Consider the following 21,447-nt stretch of genomic DNA (forward strand, 5'->3'; position numbering starts at 1 on the left):
ACCACACTGCTAACTTTATGACTAACCTTAAATTGTGACCAAAGCCTTTTTGTATTTTTTTCCCCCCATATAGACAATTTTGACTTTGTGGCTATGAAATCTAGTGGAATCCCAATCACCCAGTACAATGCTAATCACACACCAATCAGTCTGTACACTAATGCTAATTGTACATTGCTAATGCTAGTCATACACCAATATGGTCATGCATGGCTCAGTTGGTAGAGCATGATTTATGCAACGCCAAGTGTATTAATCACACTGTACACTGCTAATGCTAATCGTACACCGATCAGCCGGGGCCTGGTTTCCCAAAATATCTTAAGGCTAAGTTCATCATTCGAACCTTCATAGGAACTTAGTTTTGCAAACTTTTGGGAGGTTTAACTATTAGGAAAGTTGCATTTGAAAAGTTACTATTTACCGACTGCTTTCGACCACTCGTAGAACAGCTAAGTGCGTAGTTAGGTGTATCTTGTTTTTCTTCCCCCTACCGTGTCACTTCATGCACAAATCTCTGCTAAACATAGAATCAAGATTATCTGTCTGAGTGCCGATAACTACGAAGTTGATATTTGTAGCCATAGGCGATATCTCTAGGAGCTGATCCGTCATTAGTATGGTTGGGTTAATTCTAATATTATGGTAAGATTAGAATGGATAAAGGTGATCAGAGAGCAGCGCTGCCTTTCGATCCTATCGGTATCGATGCATGCTCCAACGACCCACTTGACTAACTTTATTTTTCCATGGTGTTGGGAAATGCATGCTACATCTTTGGCCGTTGTAGGAACTATGCATCGTTAAAACACTCGTAAGCCTAAGTTCCATTGCTAAGGGAAAACGGGGCCCTGTACGCTACTAATGCTAATCATATGCCATTCAGCCTGTACGCTGCTAATGCTAATAATAAAAACATGTTTTTTTCTCACAATGGATAGGTGCAATGAAATGTTTAACAGCGTCAGTCGTAGTATGGTGCAAATTGGGTTTAAGTGCCCTGCTCTGGTCTTCGAACCAGCGACCTTTAGTTGTAGGTCGAACACTAACTGCTAGTCTACCTGCCGCCCTATACACTGCTAACGTACTAAAAACATGGCAGAGGTTTACACCCTAAAGATAAATTGCTGTCACTCATGGAGTAATTGAACACCTGCCTGTATCTCCTGGTAAAATGCTTGACATCCATTCTTGTGGTCTAAAATCTACCTTTAAATGACAACCAAAGGCATTCTGCTTCAGATTTAACAGTAGTGGACTATTCTGTCCCCATCTCCTTCTAGGTCTGACCCCTCCAGCTACTCCTCCTCACCAGATGTGGAAGCCTTTGGCCCCCGTGGCACTCCTTGGGAAGAGCCGAGCGGCTGAGATCCCCAAACCATCGCCCTCCAAGGCCATCCAGATCAATGCGCGGCCCCTGCCCTCCAACAAGCTCCGAAGCAAGCCTCCCACCCCCCCTATAACTCCCACCCCCAACACAGTGGCTCTCACCCTGGCTTTCTCCGACCACGACTACTGCCTCCCTCAGAAGGAGCCTGTGGCTATTGCTGAAGAGCCAGGCAAGCGCTGGAATGTCAAACAGCAAGCAGCCATCACCATCAGGACCATCGAACCGCTTGGCAGCACCACTAACAGGGCACCCCAGAGGATCCCTGTCCCCTCCCTCCAGACCCTCATCCCTGCCCTGGGTACGAAGACCCAGCAGGCTCCCCTGCCCTTGGATGTAAGGACTGATAGGACTAGCTCTGTGCTGGGGACCCCTGAAGCTTCTCCCACCAGGCAGGAGCAACAGGTTGGTCCCCTGGAGAGGAGTCCCAAGAAAGGGAGATCCTACCGGGGCCACAACATTACCTGCTCCCCCAGCCCCAGGGAACGAAAGGGAGGACGCGAGAGGAAAAGGAGAATCCACCATTCCTCCAGCCCTTGTTCTACTGACTCGGAGTCTGACTTTCACTCCTCCTCTTCTCAGTCTAGATCTTGCTCTCCACCCAGGAAGAGGTGAGATGCTCATCCCTTCTTTGTTTCTGTCTTAAAATCTATTTGTCCCCTCACTGGGCAAGGCAGTGTCCTCTAATGGCACTGAGTCTTAAATCTGACGGGATGAGAATGTCCATATTCATCTCTAGTCAGTGAGGGGGAAAATGGCTGGTTCATGCTATGGGCACAAATGCCAGTTTTGAACAGACTTAGTATGAGTTCTCAATCTGTCCCCCATCTGCTACCAATGTAGCACTCAAAAAGGTGATGTCATTGGTTTACATGTGACTAATGGCAATATCTAGTCCATCCTAATCTGACATCACTGACATATTCCCCCCTCTCCTCCAGGTACAGGCCTCGTCACTCTAAGAGCAGCTCGAGTTCCTCGTCTTGCTCCTCTCGTTCCTCCTCATCTTCCGTGTCCCGCTCTCCTCCCAGGCGGCGGTATTCCTACTCCTCTTCCCGATCTGGATCCTGGAGTAGGTCCCGTTCCCGCTCTCCCCACAGACGGGCATGGCGCAGAGGCAGTAGTCCACACAGGTAATTAAAGCACTTTCCTTGTAAACAGCCATGGGGTAAAAAAACCTATGGAAATGAACCGCATGCAGTCTGTGTACATTGCCTTCAGAAATGTTTCACCTCTTGACTTTTTCCACATTTTGTTGCTACAGCCTGAATTTAAGATGTCACTGGCCTACACACAATACCCCATGTCAGAATTTTGTTTAGAGAAATGATTTAATAATAATAATAATAAAGCATAAATGTCTTGATTATTCAACTCCGTTATGGCAAGAGTAAATATTTGCTTTCACGTAAGTTGCATGGACTAATTCTGTTTTAATATAATTTAAGAATGAATTGCTGTTCTTGGCTGTTGACTGCTGGCCTGCAGTTGCTCTGTCTGATACACCTGATTGGTTTGTTTTTCAAAGCTTTGCAACAGTGATGTGCTCTTAGTGGCAGTGCACGGTGATGTCAGTGCAGAATTTCGCCACACTCCTCCCCCATGAAAAAAGTGTTTCTACAGAGGATGCAGGCTTTGTCAGGTTCATGTTGCTGCTACACAAAACCAGGGAAGTCCTCTGTCATCCAAGAAGAGTTCCTGTGGGTGTTGCTTTTTCTTGCGATCCAGCTCTTCTGCCGAAGGGGAGCAGGGCTTTAGGTCAACAACATGCACCGTCTTGACATCTAACAAACATACCAAGTAGTTAACCGGCCCCAATTGCTGCACCACACTGTATGGACCTTTCCATTGCTATGCTAGCTTGGCAGTGAACTGCTTGGATGCCTTTGACGGATGAGAACGGACTTTGAAACGAGACTGGGGTGGGAAACCAGTCTCGTGTAAGTTGGTCATAGTTTCTGAGCTGTTTGGCTTTGATTCTGCTGGCCTCCACTCTGGCTAGCAAGGTGTGGTGTTGTACTGCATCAAATGCTGGTCAGTCAGGTGAAATGTTGGGACTTTGCAAGACTGATTTCAGTGCAAAGCAAAACTCAGGAAGATGCTGATCCCACCTTGTGTGCTGTTCCTCCACAAATGAAGCAATCATCCCCTTCAGGGTGCTGTTTACCCTTTCGTCAGGTTTGTCTGAGGATGGTGGTCAGCTTGGCAGCTACACCGCAGTAGGTACTGAGCTCTTTGTAGATTCCTGAGATTAACTCCGGACCTCGGTCAGATTTTGGTCTGGAATCCTGACTCTGGTAAAGACCTCCCTTCATAGAATTGGAGCAATGGCGGATGCAGTGGCTTTGTGGGGGGGGGAATGACTCCACACAGTGTGTAGATGTCCACTACCACCAATAAACATTCATTCTGGGTCACCTGGCTGGGAGGAAAAGGTCCCATAAGGTCAATTCCCAGCATTTCATTTGGATGGTTCACGTCAGTCTGCTGCCAGAAATGCAAAACTGCAGACTTCACACTGCTGTACAAACTTCTTGGTATCAACCCACATGCCTGGCCAATAAGCGGCCTCCTGTTATTTTTGGTAGGGCTTAAACACCAAGATGGCTACTCATGGGGGTTTGCATGATAAGCTTGGATATCTGGTCAGTCAATGTAGAGGGGATGACTACACGCTAATGGGTGCTGTGTTTCCTCTCCTCTTGGAGGTTTTCAGCATAATTCAGGATAAAGTATTGAACTTCTCATTGAAGCGAGACAGTCTTCGTGGTACAGACTCTTGTGGATCGCCATGATGGCGGTATCATTCTGCTGTGCTCTCCACACACATCATCCATAGGGAAGAATCATCCAGACACTTGGTGGAATTTCACTCCCTTAACCTCATTCATCTAGATGTTCCGCTAGCGGAACGCCTCACCAATATCCAATGGTAGAGCGTGGCGCGAATTACAAATACCTCAAATCCAAAAACTTCAATTTTTCAAACATATGACTATTTTACACCATTTTAAGGTGGTTGAGTGCTTCGGCTGCCTTTGAAAAGTCAGTCACAAATGCGTGGTGCCATACCCAGGAAGCGATGAAAATCCTTGAGGGATCTGCGAATTGGGAACTCCTGCACTGCTGCAACTTTGGCTGGATCTACATGGATACCCTCAGCATTAATTACATGACCAAGGAACTTGAATTCTGGAAAGCAGAAATAACACTAGTCTGTCAAAGACAGACTGTGTCTTGCAGATGGTCAGTGACAGGAGTAGATTATGATTCCATCTTGATACACAAGACTTGCCTCTCAGATCACCCAGGGCGGTCTCCATCAGCCTTTGGAAGGTTGCTGGAGCGTTCTTCAAACCAAAAGGCACGACTTTGAAGGAGAGGTGACAAAGGCAGTCTTGTCCTGTCTGGCGGGATCCATTGCCAACTGCCAATATCCGCTGTTCAGATCCAGGTTATTGAAGATGGATGCTCCTGCCAGAGATTCCAGTATATCATTAATGCTCGGTGGAGGGTAGGTTTCGCTTTATGGCATTCGGCTTCCTGTCTACACAGAATCGATATCCACCATCTTTCTTTGGAATCAGGACAACTGGCGAAGCCCATCCATAAAAAGGTTCCACAACTCAATTATCCAATATGCTCTCTAGCTTTTTGAGATTTGCCAGATTGGCGGGGGCTAGCCTGTAGGGACGCTGCTTTATGGACTTCATGCTGGGTGTTGATTTAGTTTAGTCTGGGTGTAAGAGTACAGACCTCACTGTTCCCCTCCAACATCTGGGAGAGCTGCCACCTCTCGTTATCTGACAGACATGCTTGTTTGATGTAGAAATCAGCATCAAGTTCGCTTTTGCTCTCGGATAAGAGGGGTACGGCTGTGAACTGGATGATGGCATGGTTCTCTTGCTTCACTGGTAGAACTTGTTTTTGTCTGTCTTGACCTAGCCAGTACTCTGGATAAGGTAGCAGGCTCCAGCCTGAATTCCGTGCATTTCCAGGTTGAAATGGATGAGACAAGGAATGCTCAGAGCACAGCTGATATGACGGTTCGGACATCGAGATGGTCAGTCCACTGAAGTGCATTTAAGTCCAGGCCAAGGACTACCGCAAATGCAAGACTCGTATCTGCAAGAATAGCCACAGGAAGGTTAATCTCACGCAGCTTTATTTTCATATAAATCCAGCCTGAGGGAGTGGTAGGTTCTCCATTGGCCAAGTACAATGGTTCTTCCTCCAAGGTTTGAAGCTCCTCATGGGGTAATGCCATATTTTGCTCCAGGGACCTCCTGCATCAGGGTGAAAGTTGTATTGTGTATGGCCTTCCCTCTCTAGTTACTAACAGCCAGAGTAACCAATAGTTGCGAAATACAAGACAGACAGCTAGTTGTGCTGTCTGAAGGCTTTATGGTGGACATTGAGGTTGACCCAATTGTACGCAAGACTGTCTTCAATCCTTTCTGACTTTTTCTGAATTCTGACGCTGGCCATGGAGGGGGCAAGAACCTGGAGGGTGTTTGACTTTACACCTCCAGCATGTCACTGGACTTTTGTCTTGGATCTTGGGCATGTACGGCTGAGCCGGGTTAGCATACAGCCATGGGGGAACAGGGTTTTGAGTTTGAGAAGGACTGGAACCACCTAATTCTCAAGGCGTACCAGATCATGCACATTCTTCGCACGTTCCTGATGTTGACTGGCAAGGCCGGGAACCATGTTAAGAGTTTGTCCATCTCCTGCTCAGTATTGTCAGCCTTCCATCTCCTGAATAAAACTTGATAGGATTAGTTAACGTCCCATATTGTCTCTGCTTCACCCTGGACTCTGTTGTGAATCCATACCGCCAGTTCAGCCTCATAGTCCTCGGAGGAATAGTTTTGAAACTCCTTCCAGGTTGACACATGTTCATGGGCTATCTCCCACCAGTCTCTTGCTGTACCATGGAGAACACTGGAGGGTGGCAAGAACCTCCAAGTCAGTGAGGGACCGGATAGAAAGTATCATTACACTTAGGAAAAACAGCAGCTCAACATCATCTGGGCTGCCAAAAGTGGGGGAAAGTAGTTTGATGGGGAGGGAGCTCTAACTCTGTCAGGGGGTCTTGGGAAAACAGGAGTTCTGTTTAACAGTATCTTAATAGTGTTTTTTTGTACTGCTACCTGTTCATATTTCCTATTTAACCAGGAAGGGCTCATTGAGATTTGAAATCTCTTTTTCAAGAGCGTCCTGGCCAAGATAGGCAGCACCAAGTCATTACACAATTAGACAGACAACATGAAACTACAAGTAATCTAGTAAAAACCATAGAATTTACAGGAGTATAACAAAATCATAAAACAGTAAATTAAAACCATTGACAGGTCAGGAAATCGGTGTCAATCCTTCATCAGTGATTTAAAAACGCCAATCGGGACAAGTTCTTCCAGTTTAAAAGTATTTTGTAAGGAGTTCCAAGCCAACGGCGCAGCGTACATAAGCCCTTTTACCAAATTCAGTTTGGACATTTGGAACAGTTAGCAGGGTAAAGTCCTGCGAGCGACGAGTACCCACCACATTTCTGAACAATAAAAATGGCTAAATAAAATGGTAGTAAACCCAAAATGGCTTTGTAAATAAAATTATACCAGTGACTGGGCCTACGAGTGACTAGAGAAAGCCAGCCAACCCTGGTATACAAAGTGCAGTGGTGCGTAAGGGTTTTGGAGGTTAAAATATATCTCAATGCGCCATGGTAAAGGGTGTCAGTTGCTCTCAAACACTGAGTGGAAGCATTCATATAAAATATCCCCATAGTCTAGTAAAGGTGCAAATGTAGCTGATAGTAGCCTCCTTCTGGCTTCAAAAGAAAAACGTGCCTTATTCCTAAATAAAATCCCAACTTCAGCTTCAATTTTTGTAAATGTTGAATATGCAATTTCAGAGGCCGTCATCAATTAAAATTACAAGATGTGAGGTGAGTCTCAATCTCATCGCCCTGACGGGCCCTTAATGGCAGAGCCAGCGGAAGAGGATTTGTCTAGAAAGGGAAAGAACTGCATTACCTCCTGGTGCAGCTCCCCCAGTTGAAGGTCTGTGGCCTTCTGTGCTTTTTCCATCATTAGAGGTCTCCTTTTTGTCTGTTTAATCAAAAATCGTAGTTTCCTTGTTCTTCATAATTCCTCTTAAGGATCGGACCCTTTTTTGTTAAATTTTTGCTTAAAACGACACCCAAATCTAATTGCCTGTAGCAAGCATATGCATATTCTTGATAACATTTGAAAGTAAACACTTACGTTTGGAAATGTGATATTAACCTCTTAGGGCTAGGGGGCAGTATTTACACCGCCGGATAAAAAAACGTACCCGATTTAATCTGGTTACTACTCCTACCCAGTAACTAGAATATGCATGTACTTATTAGATATGGATAGAAAACACCCTAAAGTTTCAAACTGTTTGAATGGTGTCTGAGTATAACAGAACTCATATGGCAGGCAAAAACCTGAGAGATTCCTTTACAGGAAGTGGCCTGTCTGACCATTTATTGGCTTTCTTTGACATCTCTTTCCAAAACAAAGGATCTCTGCGGTAACGTGACACTTCCCACGGCTCCCATAGGCTCTCAGAGCCCGGGAAAAAGCTGAATGTCGTCATTCCAGCCCCAGGCTGAAACACATTATCGCCTTTGTCAAGTGGCCGATCAGGGAACAGTGGGCTTAGGCGCGTGCACTGGTCGCCCCCGTCTTTCTTTTTTTCCCTCTATTTACCGAAACGCAGATTCCCGGTCGGAATATTATCGCTTTTTTACGAGAAATTGCATAAACATGTATTTTAAACAGCGGTTGACATGCTTCGAAGTACGGTAATGGAATATTTCGAAATTTTGTCACGAATTGCGCCATGCTCGTAACCCTGATTTACCATTTCGGATAGTGTCTAGAACGCACGAACTAAACGCCGCTATTTGGATATAACGATGGATTATTTGGGACCAAACCAACATTTGTTATTGAAGTAGAAGTCCTGGGAGTGCATTCTGACGAAGAACAGCAAAGGTAATAACATTTTTGTTATAGTAAATCTGATTTTGGTGAAGGCTAAACTTGCTGGGTGTCTAAATAGCTAGCCCGTGATGGCTGGGCTATGTACTTAGAATATTGCAAAATGTGCTTTCACCAAAAAGCTATTTTAAAATCTGACATATCGAGTGCATAGAGGAGTTCTGTATCTATAATTCTTTAAATAATTGTTGTGCTTTTTGTGAACGTTTATCGTGAGTAATTTAGTAAATTGTTAGTAAATTCCCCGGAAGTTTGCGGGGGGTATGCTAGTTCTGAACGTCACATGCTAATGTAAAAAGCTGTTTTTTGATATAAATATGAACTTGATTGAACAAAACATGCAAACAAAACAACCTAGGGTTGTCATCTGATGAAGATCATCAAAGGTTAGTGCTGCATTTAGCTGTCTTCTGGGTTTTTGTGACATATGCTAGCTTGAAAAATGGGTGTCTGATTATTTCTGGCTGGGTACTCTGCTGACATAATCTAATGTTTTGCTTTCGTTGTAAAGCCTTTTTGAAATCGGACAGTGTGGTTAGATTAACGAGAGTCTTGTCTTTAAATAGCTGTAAAATAGTCATATGTTTGAGAAATTGAAGTAATAGCATTTCTAAGGTATTTGAAAATCGCGCCACAGGATTCAACTGGCTGTTGCGTAGGTGGGACGATGTTATTGTAGTTGAATATACCACGAGATCTGGTAAAGGATAATGCAAAGAAAAAATAGTTTTTTCTTTTGAAATGCAAGAGGCTAATATGTCTTACGAATCTAGGCACAAATTAGGTTTTGGAAATAGATGGAAGCAGTGTATGTGCGAAGTTTTAGACTGATCCAATGATCTATTGCATTTCTGTTAAAAATGTTGTATCAAGACTTCCCAAATGTGAGTAATTGGTTTAACCTGTTAGGGACAGATGTTCCGCTAGCGGAACGCCTCACCAATATCCAATGGTATAGCGTGGCGCAAATTACAAATACCTCAAATGCAAAAACTTAAATTTTTCAAACATATGAATTTTTTACACCATTTTAAAGACAAGACTCTCCTTAATCTAACCACATTGTCCGATTTCAAAAAGGCTTTACAACGAAAGCAAAACATTAGATTATGTCAGGAGAGTACCCAGCCAGAAATAATCACACACCCATTTTTCAAGCTAGCATATGTCACAAAAACCAAAACCACAGCTAAATGCAGCACTAACCTTTGATCTTCATCAGATGACACTCCTAGGACATTATGTTATACAATACATGCATGTTTTGTTCAATCAAGTTCATATTTATATCAAAAACCAGCCTTTTACATTAGCATGTGACGTTCAGAAATAGCATTCTCACCGAACACTTCTGGTGAATTTACTAAATTACTCACGATAAACGTGCACAAAAAACATAACAATTGTTTTAAGAATTATAGATACAGAACTCCTTTATGCAATCGCGGTGTCCGATTTTAAGAGCTTTTCGGTGAAAGCACATTTTGCAATATTCTGAGTAGATATCACGGCTAGCTGTTTTGACACCCACCAAGTTTGGCACTCACCAAACTCAGATTTACTATAAGAAAAATTTGATTACTTTTGCTGTTCTTCGTCAGAATGCACTCCCAGGACTTCTACTTCAACACCCAATGTTGTTTTGGTTCCAAATAATCCATAGTTGTATCCAAATAGCTCAGTTTTGTTCGTGCGTTCAAATCACTATCCGAAGGGTGACGCGCCGGCGCGTTTCGTGACAAAATTTTTTGAAATATTCCATTACCGTTCTTCGAAGCATGTCAAACGCTGTTTAAAATCAATTTTTATGCGATTTTTCTCGTAAAATAGCGATAATATTCCAACCGGGAGACGTATCCGTTCAAACACTGAAAGAAGAAAAATGGAGTTGTCACATGCACGCGCGCACCAGTGTCATTGTTCTCAGAAGGAGCACTCTAAATCCCCTACTGTTTTTCGCCCAGGGACTGCAGAGTTATCATTCCACGTTCTGGCGCCTTCTGAGAGCCAATTAAAGCCGTAGAAAATGTCACGTTACAGCAGAGATCCTGTATTTTATAGAGGCTACAGAAGGCCAAGAAATGGTCAGAATGGGCACTTCCTGTTTGGAATCTTCTCAGGTTTTGGCCTGCCATATGAGTTATGTTATACTCCAGACACCATTCAAACAGTTTTAGGAACTTTAGGGTGTTTTCTATCCAAATCTACTAATTATATGCATATTCTAGTTTCTGGGCAGGAGTAATAACCAGATTAAATCGGGTATGTTTTTTATCCGGCCGTGAAAATACTGCCCCCTATCCCAAACAGGTTAATACATTTAAGTTCATAACTGTGCGCACTCCAAACAATAGCATGGTATTCTTTCACTGTAATGGCTACTGTAAATTGCACATTGCAGTTAGATTAACAAGAATAAGCTTTCTGCCCATATTGGAAATATGTCCAGGGAATGTTTTGGTTACTTACAACCTAATGCTAATCACTTTAGCCTACGTTAGCGCAACCGTTCCATGGGGTGGCACCGATCCTGTAGAGGTTAACATTTTTCAGGTACGAACACTCCACAAGAGGCTGACTCCTCTGTTCTGTTTTTGGTCCTCATGACTAGATCAAGTGTTGAACTTTCATTTCCCCTTGAACAACCTGCTTCAGAGACTCTTGCAAATATTTCTCTGAATAGGTGAGCCAACCTGCATATCTTTCTAATGAGCCTCCACACTTTCACTGAGTTTGCGAATGGCATTGTCCTACATTGTCAAACTATGGTTGGTGTGTCCATTGTTCCATTGAGCACAGACGCCTCTGGTATAGTTGAGCCAGAAGCCTGGGGATAAGGGCCAGTGCACTCCAATTCCATTAAACATTAAGTCCTTACACAATGAAAGAATCCCGGTCATAATTTCCAGTAGGTGTCCACATTGATACAGTATGGGGTTCCAACAAAATACATGCTTTGTGTGGGTGGTGTCATGAGTGCTTTTCTCTTCAAGTCTCTGTTTGGGTGCCAATTCTATAAAAGTATTGATAGAGGGATAAAGATTTTGTATGGGTGCTAGGCAGGTATTAACCCTGCCGAAAGGAAGAGTAGGATAGAGTACCGCTACCAGCACACACTAGCAGAAGACTGCCTGCCAGTTATCTTTTCTCTCCTGGCTAAGGCACACCATATAAAACACATCACAGCACAGAGGTAACCCAACCAATATTACCTCATACAATAATAATGGCAGAGCAATTTTATAGGCAACTTCATTGAAACAATTGACAAAGAACCCAGTCATCAAGAGTATTTGCAATATTCTGTATTACTTCCCAGTGTGATGTTCATAGACAAAACAAAAGGCCTTAATATCAGTCTTCTCGGCCAAATGTAAATAGTCCCACACAAAATCAATACAGTTCAAACAATAACTCAAGCAAACTCCCTTTAACTTTAAAATGCCACACCAAATACGACTGGCTGGGGACTAATAGTCCGACACTGAACATCAAAAGGAGCACGTAGGAAAGTCTGCAGTGAAAAGCACTGGAGCGATATGAGAGAAGGGGGGTCTTAGTGCAACTGCAGGCCAGAAGTCAACAGCTGTCTGTTACACCTGATGGTTTGTTTTTCAAAGCTTCGCAACAATGTTGCTTCTATTCCATGCGAACATTGACAGGAGCGGTCCCAAAAGATTACAGCCACGACCTTGGGCGGTAACACCGGCACTTGACTTAAATACGACTTCTGCAGCGTTGGACACTGTCAAGCTGCCGGGCCAACCGAGAGCTGTCTTTACTTCCTCCTTCCTGACTAATGATGCGCTCTTAAAGTGGCAGTGCACGGTGAAGGCTCGGTGCAAGATTTTGTCACATATCTTTACCCAACACATACAACTGTCAGGTCCCTCAGATGAGCAGTGGTTTCCAACCACGAAGACTAGGGAGGTTTTCCAATGCCTCGCAAAGGGCACCTGTTGGTAGGTGGGTAAAAAAAAAAAAACACTTTGGATGGTGTATCAATACACCCAGTCGCTACAAATTAGAAACGGAATATAGCTAAGCACAGGCAAAATTCTAGCGGGAAAACCTGGTCTGCTTTCCAACAGACACTGGGAGACGAATTCACCTTTTAGCAGTACAATAACTTAAAACACAATATGATATATACACTGGAGTTCTTGAGTGGCATAGTGAGTTTTGACTTAAATCTATGGGTGTCTAGCAATGCTCAACCAACTTAACAAAAATTGAAGAATTTTTCATGTGCAAATCAAGGGTTGTAACTGTTTCAGGGACAGAACTGAAAACTGGGAGACATTTTTATTTATTTGGGAAACAGAACCATGAACCAAAAGATCTATACTATTCCGGAACAGAACCATTATTTTAAAAGCATTGGAACCGGTTAATAGCATTACTTTACATTTTCAGGAGCTATTTTCCAGTCCCACAAATCAAAGCGCCTATGCAAAGCCCTCACTGTCACTCAAACTTACTCCAGCATCTGCCTGCCAGCTGGGAGTCTTTACCAGTGGGTGTAAGCGTGTAGGCTACCTGCCCCTCCACCTCTGACAATTAGGGAGTGATTTTTAAGGATACTATAGGTTTCATGATGGCTTTATTAACTACAAAAAGGTAATACGTTAATTCTAGTGCTGCTCTGCACACAAGTGTTTTAGCTAGATAATGTTTGTTCTGGTCCAACGCTAAACCAACTCGGAAGTTCAAAGACATTCAAAGTTCCTCCATCGACGCTGCTTCTCAGTAGGTATAATTCTGTGGGCCTAATTCAGATAATGCCTGTCCTAACAAGATGCCCTTCAAGGAAAGCTTTTTCACCCTCAATTTCTGAATCTCATGCCCTACACTGACTGGCAGCACAGTGCATGTCTTTCATTATCATTAAACCATGCTATTATGGCAAAATATACATTTCTCTATACAGATTAAATTGCTTACCAGCTCCACAGCAAGCTGCTCTGTCCTCACTGATTAAATTTGTCTAGCTAAATGAAAAAATATATTTCAGGTTTACAGAGAAAGGAACGATAAACTATTTTGGGGGTTTGAAACCGGTTCAGAACTTTATTTTGTTGGTCGGAACAGTGGCTGTAACAACAATGTGAAATATGTCAAGGGGTATGAATACTTTCTGAAGGCACTATGTCCTGACTACTTGGGATAATGTACTTGGCTTTATGGATACAGATTTAAAAAACATCTACAACATTGACCACCTCGCTCTCATTCTGTTTCTTCCCACAGCCCCTCTCTCAGACCAGGCTACCGGCCTGAATCTAGAGAGAACAGCCAGGAGGTGAAGAGACTCAAAGAAAAAGCGATCGTGAGTACATTTCTATCCAAGTGAAGTTGACGATTTGTGCCTTTTTTTTTTATTTTAATTGCTGCCATCTGTGTCCATTAGTAACCTCCATAAGAGGTTCTTCATTGATACACTGACAAGTCGGAACGGGACAGTCTCTCTGGGTGAAGTTCTGTGTCTCTGGGTTCAGTTCCCCAGAGCAGTGTGTCCTCTTCAGTTGAAGACTGGCATTTGTCTGAGAAGGGTCAGAAAGGGGGGGAGAATTGTGTGCTTTTAAGCCAATCGTGCATTGAATGTTTCGCGCAGAATAAGATGTCATCTGACTGTCATTCTCACTCACCCCTCAGGAGGAGCGTAGGGTTGTTTATGTAGGGCGAATCCGGGGGACAATGACACGGGAAGAGCTGAGGGAACGCTTCTCTCTGTATGGAGAGATTGAGGAGTGCACTCTACACTTTAGAGACCATGGGTAAGTACTCTCAAACAGGTCATGTTTTGTAACGAGTAATTCCTCATGTTCACTAGGCACGATTATGGAAAACATTTTGAAACTGAAAAACAAGTCTATAGAACAAGTCTGAGTCTTACTGCCTCATCACAGAACATTTTCTTCGGTTTTACGCTTACTGGGCAAGACTTGAAAACAGATATTATCCCAGAGCTAACACCTAGGCTTTACCCTGTCAGTTACATGAACCCCCCCCCAGTGCACTGTCTTTGAACCTGGTTGACCCTTTCTGTGGTCTCTCAGGCCAATCTACAGCTGCTACAGCAACAACCTGGCTTGTTTATAACTGGGGCCTCTTGGCTAAACCACCAGGTGGCTCTTTTAAGAACAATTCACACCTCGACACATAGTAGTCATTGGTAGTGTTCATGTCACCAAACGGAAGAAAACCGACCAGCAGGACTACCTAATTGTTTCTGCATTTTCTTAATATTGTGTACCATAATGAATCAATACAACCCTTGTTGACTAATGCATATGTTTTAATATTTGCTTTCCATCTCTGTGATAGGGATAACTATGGGTTTGTGACGTACTACGATACGAAGGATGCGTTCACAGCCATCGAGAATGGCGGCAAGCTCCGTAAGCCTGATGAACTCCCCTTTGACCTTTGCTTTGGGGGAAGGAGACAGTTCTGCAAGGCCAGCTACGCTGATCTAGGTAGAACATACTATTTTGGGGGTTGTCAACACTGGTACAAGTTGTCAGTTTTCAGATAAAATGATCATAGATATTTATTATTGTTCTGGCAACTTTCTTGATATACACTTAACTCTCCTTGCATCACTGCAATCAATGTAAGTGACACTAATGTTCTTTCTCTCTTCCCTCCAGATTCTAACCGTGAGTATGACCCATCGCCTGCAAAGGGCAAGTTTGATGTACTTGACTTTGACACTTTACTGAAGCAGGCCCAGAAAGGTCTGAAGAGGTAACAGAGGTCAGCCCACTGGGGGCGCCATGCTAAGACTTACCTCAGAGCCGCGGCAGGCTCCCTCACCTTCAACTCTGCCTTCGCCTTGACCTAGGGGTGGATCGCAACCAATGGTCAAAACGTTAGCCAGCTAACATTGATAAACATACAGATGTGGCTCTCTTCTGGTTCATAAAAGCTACAGTTTAAAGCTGCAATCTGAAAAATTACCTTAGATTTTGGGTTATGAGAGTAAGGCATTCATAGGGCATTTAAGTTGTGTTCAAGTCAATGGAATCAATGTCATTAATTGAATCAATACATCAGAATCCGTGTCATTAATTAAATGGTTGTATGGCAGGAAGTATGCCTTGCATATGGGTTGTTTTAAGTGTGAAATCATTTATGCCATGTTCATTTCAAGCCTGTATCTTTATGAACTATGAAATGTTATTTCTGAATATTTTGAAATGACAGCTGGCTAACGCATTGTCCTGCATTGTGACATAGCTACCGGTCTTCACTTAGGTAGGGTTTTTTTGTTTCTGCAAGCTTACACCTTCTATTGAAGTGAAGATTTGTATGAAAAGATTAAAAGCAAAAAAAGATTAAATGGGGAAACTTTTTCAGGAATGAATTTATTTAAAAGGGTGGGGGGGGAAATGTTTTAGAAATGGGGGGGATACTTAAGTGAATATTCCCTGATATTTGGGAGAAGGTGGAACTACATTGCTGAAATGTACCGCAAACCTAAATAAACCGAACATTTTAAACTGGTTGACATTTTGATTTTTGTCTAGAGTATATCACTGACTGACCTGAGTCAATATTGGTTTTGAACATGGCTCCAGTCTGTTGCTTTTCATTCATTCTTGACAGACTGATTTCAGAGCTAGGAAACCAGGAGACTCAATTGGTTTTGCTCACCTGTCCTGTCTTCCCCTCATTTTGTAAAGGGTTGAAGCTAATCGAGGAAACTAATGTGCTTTTATTTAATGACTCCACTTGCCTGTCATCAGGCAAATGAGTATAAAGTGATAATACATTTAAATTAGTTGTAAGACATTTTACAGATTATGATGAGAAGCATATTTTTAAAGTGTGCATGCTTTTCTCAGAAAACTGCTGATTCAAAGGGGGTGTGAAGAATCTTCTAGATTTGGCATTGTTTAAGATTTTTTTTCATGAACACCTAAATTAAACTGTCGTGTTGAGTAGGCCTGGAGGCTAAACCAGAAAAACCTTAACCTCTACCAAATAAAACTATGGCGAAGCCACAAGTACTTCTGTGCAAGGGTGTTCATTTACATGGTACCATTTTTCTTTTGGAATCACTACCTCAAAGTATACATGAGGACAGCTAAACAGCGCTGCCTCATCAGTGCAATCAAAAAGGCCCCCCCAATACCAAACATCAGCTTACATTTTCCACTCAGCTAAACATAGGAATTCTTAATTGAACCTTTGCAATCGGTATGTAACACATTTACAGAATCCCATCACTACTGACATGGTGTCTTCAAATATGCCTATTCACATGAACGCGCCATTCGGGACAGGCACTACAAAGCCAGCCCAATTGCTGTAGTTCGGGTCCTTATTCCAGCATACCCAGAACCTACAGACAGGAACAGAAACAGCCGCTCATCCAGAACATTAAGTACAATGTCAAATTAAACATGAAAGCTTGTGTTCCTTTATACCATAACAAACTTATGAAGGGAGGTCATGTGTGTAATGTATGAACTGAGATCGCTAAGTTAACTTGTGTTGACCCACATAGCTGAAAACGTAGCAGGAAGGGGTAGATGAGTGTTAGCTTACCAAATGGTGCCAGTGACTGACTTCTCCACATTACCTTCCTCTCCCGACGCGACCGAGTTTCGGAAGCCGGGATAGGCAGCCTGCCGTGACATTTTCTTTTCCTGCCTTGTGACGGACAGAACCGGAAGGGCTGGAGCTCCAGATACCACCTGGTCACGCAAGCATGCCTGTCCTTCATGGTCTAGATCCACGTCAGGGCTCTGGTCTGTGTTCAGGTCAAATTCTCTCCCAAGAAGGTAGTACCGGAGGCAATCTTGTGCCCACTTTATAGCCAGGCACTCCTCAACGGGTGAATACCTGGTTTCTCTGGTCAAGAGCTTCCGACTCAGGTGCAGAAGTGGAGCGTTTCTCCTGGCTCCCCTTTTTGTGCAATAAGGTACTGCAGTGCCAGCTAAACCCACCATAAGCCCATCGACTCACCCGATGGCAGGTCTCTGGAGAGATGTCAAACTTCACCAGCAGCGCTTCCTTCAGGTCCTTGTAGACGTTGGACAGCCCCTCATCCATTGCTGTGTAAACCTCTAAGGCCTGTGAGCAATGGGACTAGCCTGCAGGCCCACTACCTCCGGCCATCGCCACATCTTGGCCATTCGCTCAAACCTCAGCAGGTAGTTTAATGTCCTCCCCCTACTGGTATGAAGGCATCTTCTGCTCCTTGCTCAGGAATGCTGGAGGGTGGACGTTAGCGCTGCTAGACTGGTCTCCTGCGGCTGGGTTTGGCCTCATCACTGCTTGGGGACCCTGCTGTGGAGTTGAAGTTCCTGCTGTGTCGATCCTCCGTCGTCCTGGTGTTGACAGCTCAAGCAGTTCTTGTTCTGTTTGGCTCCTTGGTCGGGCTCCTAGTTTCTCATAATTTACCTCTTTACCGGACGATTCCATGGTATTCCACCCTGTTTCCATTTTAGGTACCTTTTCTGAAAGTTGTTGCTGCTGCTGAGAACACAACCCTGTATGCGGTCCTTTACAGCTCTTTTTGGAATTCACTGATTTGTGGTGCACCACCCCACTGCTGCCACTGTATGTCCTTTTGTGGGGAAAAACGTATTCTGATTGGCTGGCTGATGGCTGCACCATTGCCCAGTTGTGAAATTCATAGATTAGGGCCTAATGAATTTATTTCAATTGACTGATTTTCTTATATGAACTGTAACTCGGTAAAATCGTTGAAATTGTTGCATGTTGCGTTTTATATTTTTGTTCAGTATAGTAATGCTACATACTCCAAGAAAGGTTCAAATCTCACCTTTCTGGTAAAGAAAATTCAAATTACTGAGGTGCAAGCTGAAGTACACAGTATAAATATGCAAAAAATTATTTCCTATTCAACAAGTATGAATAAGGCTTGAAATTTTAAAAAAAAATCTAAATGTAGGATAATAAATGTATAAAATGACAATTTCACCTTAACTGTAAAATACATTTGTATATTTAGTTAGAATTTTTTTTGCATATTTTCTATAGGTTTCTTGATCAAAACGTCTGCCCCGTTCGCTGTGAAGATGCTTGCGTATTGGAATGCCGCCATTTTGCAAGCTCCGACCCAACTTTGCTAAGAAAGGCACTTCACTGTACCCTTGCATTGACATTAAAACTTGAACATTTCACAGAGCTCTAGCCCTGAACTCATTAGGAACTCGCCTTTCATCTCATATTAATCTTGTCCGTCTATGACAAACAGAAAGTGTTTTTGTTTAAAATCTATGAATTATTTTTGATTACTGGCTATAAATCGATCTCTGAATGTGCTACAGCAACGAAACTACTCTCCTGCTGCGTTACGATGTAAGGATTCCAGGCATATGCGTTGTCAGTGGCTGTGATGTAAGATTCAGCCAGGAGTTGATGGACAGTCGGAAGAGCGGAAGGAAGGATTACCCAGCTTCAAGTGGTGTCAGACATCTTGCTTCACACAGGCAGAAGACAAATTCTCCAGTGTCCTTGTGAATCAGGTCTGCCGCTCAATGCAAGCCATTTCGATCTACGGTGTCCACAGATCGATTTTTAAGCAAAAACCGGTACCAGAACCACACATCAAAGATGTTAAGAAATGCTAGCGGCCGTGACTGAATTCAAACGTGAGTTGGTTTCAGAGTGTGGTTTGATGTGGGTGTCTGGTGTGTTTGCAGGTGGGAAAAGTTAGCCAAATTATTTTGACGCTACGCTTTAGCCAGCTGGTGTGCAACTGTGGCAAAGTTTGTTTGACTTTGGATAGCCTATCTCCGGGGCTAGTTAGGGAATGTCAATAAATTACACAATCTAAGTTCTAAAAAAAATATTGTCTGTTGCACACCTTTTAGTTCTCATTGAATGCTTTTCAATATGTGTATAAACATTTCTACAATTTATTGTTGGTTTGAGCTTTTACAGTCAATGAAATTTGGAGCTATTGGAATTTTAACATTATCCCATGTACATTGTGTAATTTATAGATGGTCCCTAACTACCCCATATGGATATCCAGTCAATCCAAATTGACCACGGGTATTAGAGATTGGGTCACATGCAACTGCGCTCCAAATTGATGATTAGACTACTTATGTGCTGCCAACTGTGAGCAGGATGGGAAAAAAACACTTTCATTGATGTCGTGATGCTGTCACAACCACCAATTTCACAAAACTCAGTTTTGGACAAGACTGACTATATGACAACTTATCCTATTTACACTTTGTACTCAATTTTGCCAGTAGAATAAATGTTTGACTCAAATCGATGACACATAGGCTGTTTTCTAAATGAGAAGTTGTTTTTTAGGAGCAGTTGCTCTTTAAAACATTTCCACGCTTGCTGCCGAGAGGATATTCTCGTGCATCCTCTGCTGAAGTAGGTTATCGAGGAGGGGAGAATACTCAGAGGGGTTTTCTCGTTTGGGCAAAAGTCTGTCCTCTCCTCCGTGATCCATAAACCGATAAGTGGTCGAATGGTCAAGGAGGGGGGGACACTTTTCATGCCACTTCGATTATAAGTGATTTTCGTAACCCACTATGTTAATGATCCTAACCTGCTGCGTAAGTTCTCCTAACTTGCTACAAAGTGGCGTGAAAATAGTGTTTCTCGGTCGGAGTGTGTCAATTTGTTAGTATGCAAATGGAAGACCGTCCTCCGCTCCTCAATAGTCTCCTTTTGGCGAGGAAGCACAAGTGTATCCTACTGCAGAAGAGTTTTGATATCTGCCACACCCCCTTTGAATCAGCTGTTCTATGGTCGGAGTAGAAAAGCATGTACACATTTTAAAAAGTATTGCTACTTTTCTTTTGATCTTTGACAGGGATTGGCAACTCCAATCCTTGGGGGCCTGATTGGTGTCCCACTTTTTTCCCCAGCCCCAGCTAACACACTAGACTCCAATTAATTAATTGTGATCTTCAGTTTGTATTTGCTAGGGATGGGGGAAAAAGTGTGACAGCACTCCGACCCCGAGGACTGGAGTTGCCCATCCCTGATCTATAAATTGTCTTGCACAACTAACTTAGGGATGGATCGAAATTTACAGAATGGTTACGTGGAGGAAAATGGGGGAGGGTCATGCTTTTTACATTTTAGTCCAGGGGAGGGTCATGCTTTTTACATTTTAGTCCAGGGGAGGGTCATATAATTTGTAATTGACATTTAAATATTTCTATGTTTTAGAATGAGTTGCTTATTAGGCTATATATCGATGATATTTAGTATAGTTTTATCTAAAAAGGTTAACTTTTTTAATGTTTCACAATTTTTATTTTTCCAAAATTCACTGAAGAGGATGGTCCTCCCATTCCTCCTCTGAGGAGCCCCCACTGATCGATGTGTGCCCGATGCCACCCCCCATCACGTGCGCCTATAGCCTATTTAGTGTGTTCTCAATCAAATGATCCATAACCTATATGCTATAGGCTACGAAGTGCATGCTCGGAGAAGAACTAAGCAAAGTTATATTTCTAAAAATATATATTTATTTAACTAGGCAAGTCAGTTAAGAACAAATTATTATTTACAATGACGGCCTACCAGGGAGCAGTGGGTTAACTGCCTTGTTCAGTGGCAGAACGACAGATTTTTACCTTGTCAGCTCTTGGATTTGATCCAGCAACCTTTCGGTTACTGCCCCAACACTTTAACCGCTAGACTACCTGCCACCCCAATAAATGCTGGGATGATGTAAATAAAACTAGGCTACATTACACACTGCAATGGATATTCCAACCCTGAGCCCTGGCCTGCTCTGCTCTTGCTGATCCAAAACTTTTTTGTGTGCTGCCTAACTAATGGCTGTGCTGCGTAGACCTACAGTGTCAATTCAGGAAGAGAGTCAAAGGCTTCTGAAAATACATTTTTATTAGGCCTAGTCCCAAAACAATCACCATCTTCCACACAGACTAGCCTATAGCCTATGTTCTGTTCAGTTGGAGAAGGAGAGCGCAAAGATGATAAGGAGGACTAGAGGTCAACAGAGTTATTGACCTCACAATAAGCCAGATTTGAGTAATT

General features: G+C 43.0%; 2 protein-coding genes and 1 non-coding gene across 3 annotated transcripts in view; all 3 read left to right on the forward strand.

Annotated features, from left to right (window-relative positions):
* LOC106576855 (peroxisome proliferator-activated receptor gamma coactivator-related protein 1) overlaps positions 1–16,439 on the forward strand; it is a 52,076-nt gene extending 35,637 nt beyond the window's left edge. The window contains exons 9-14 of the mRNA XM_014154333.2: positions 1,284–1,998; positions 2,329–2,520; positions 13,675–13,753; positions 14,080–14,201; positions 14,752–14,903; positions 15,078–16,439. Of these exons, the coding sequence (XP_014009808.2) occupies positions 1,284–1,998; positions 2,329–2,520; positions 13,675–13,753; positions 14,080–14,201; positions 14,752–14,903; positions 15,078–15,178 (1,361 nt within the window). The 3' untranslated portion in view covers positions 15,179–16,439. The remainder of the gene's footprint in view (positions 1–1,283; positions 1,999–2,328; positions 2,521–13,674; positions 13,754–14,079; positions 14,202–14,751; positions 14,904–15,077) is intronic.
* LOC123728812 (small nucleolar RNA SNORA50) lies at positions 14,439–14,580 on the forward strand. The gene has a single exon (XR_006760585.1). It is a non-coding gene; the product is annotated as a small nucleolar RNA SNORA50 (small nucleolar RNA).
* A 2,019-nt stretch (positions 16,440–18,458) lies between the features above and the next one.
* Positions 18,459–21,447, forward strand: part of LOC106576856 (protein O-GlcNAcase) — a 40,657-nt gene continuing 37,668 nt past the window's right edge. The window contains exon 1 of the mRNA XM_014154334.2: positions 18,459–19,055. The gene's annotated coding sequence lies outside the window, so the exon portion shown is untranslated. The remainder of the gene's footprint in view (positions 19,056–21,447) is intronic.

The sequence above is a fragment of the Salmo salar genome, chromosome ssa18 (genome assembly GCF_905237065.1).
Source record: "Salmo salar chromosome ssa18, Ssal_v3.1, whole genome shotgun sequence".
NCBI classification, from domain to species: domain Eukaryota; kingdom Metazoa; phylum Chordata; class Actinopteri; order Salmoniformes; family Salmonidae; genus Salmo; species Salmo salar.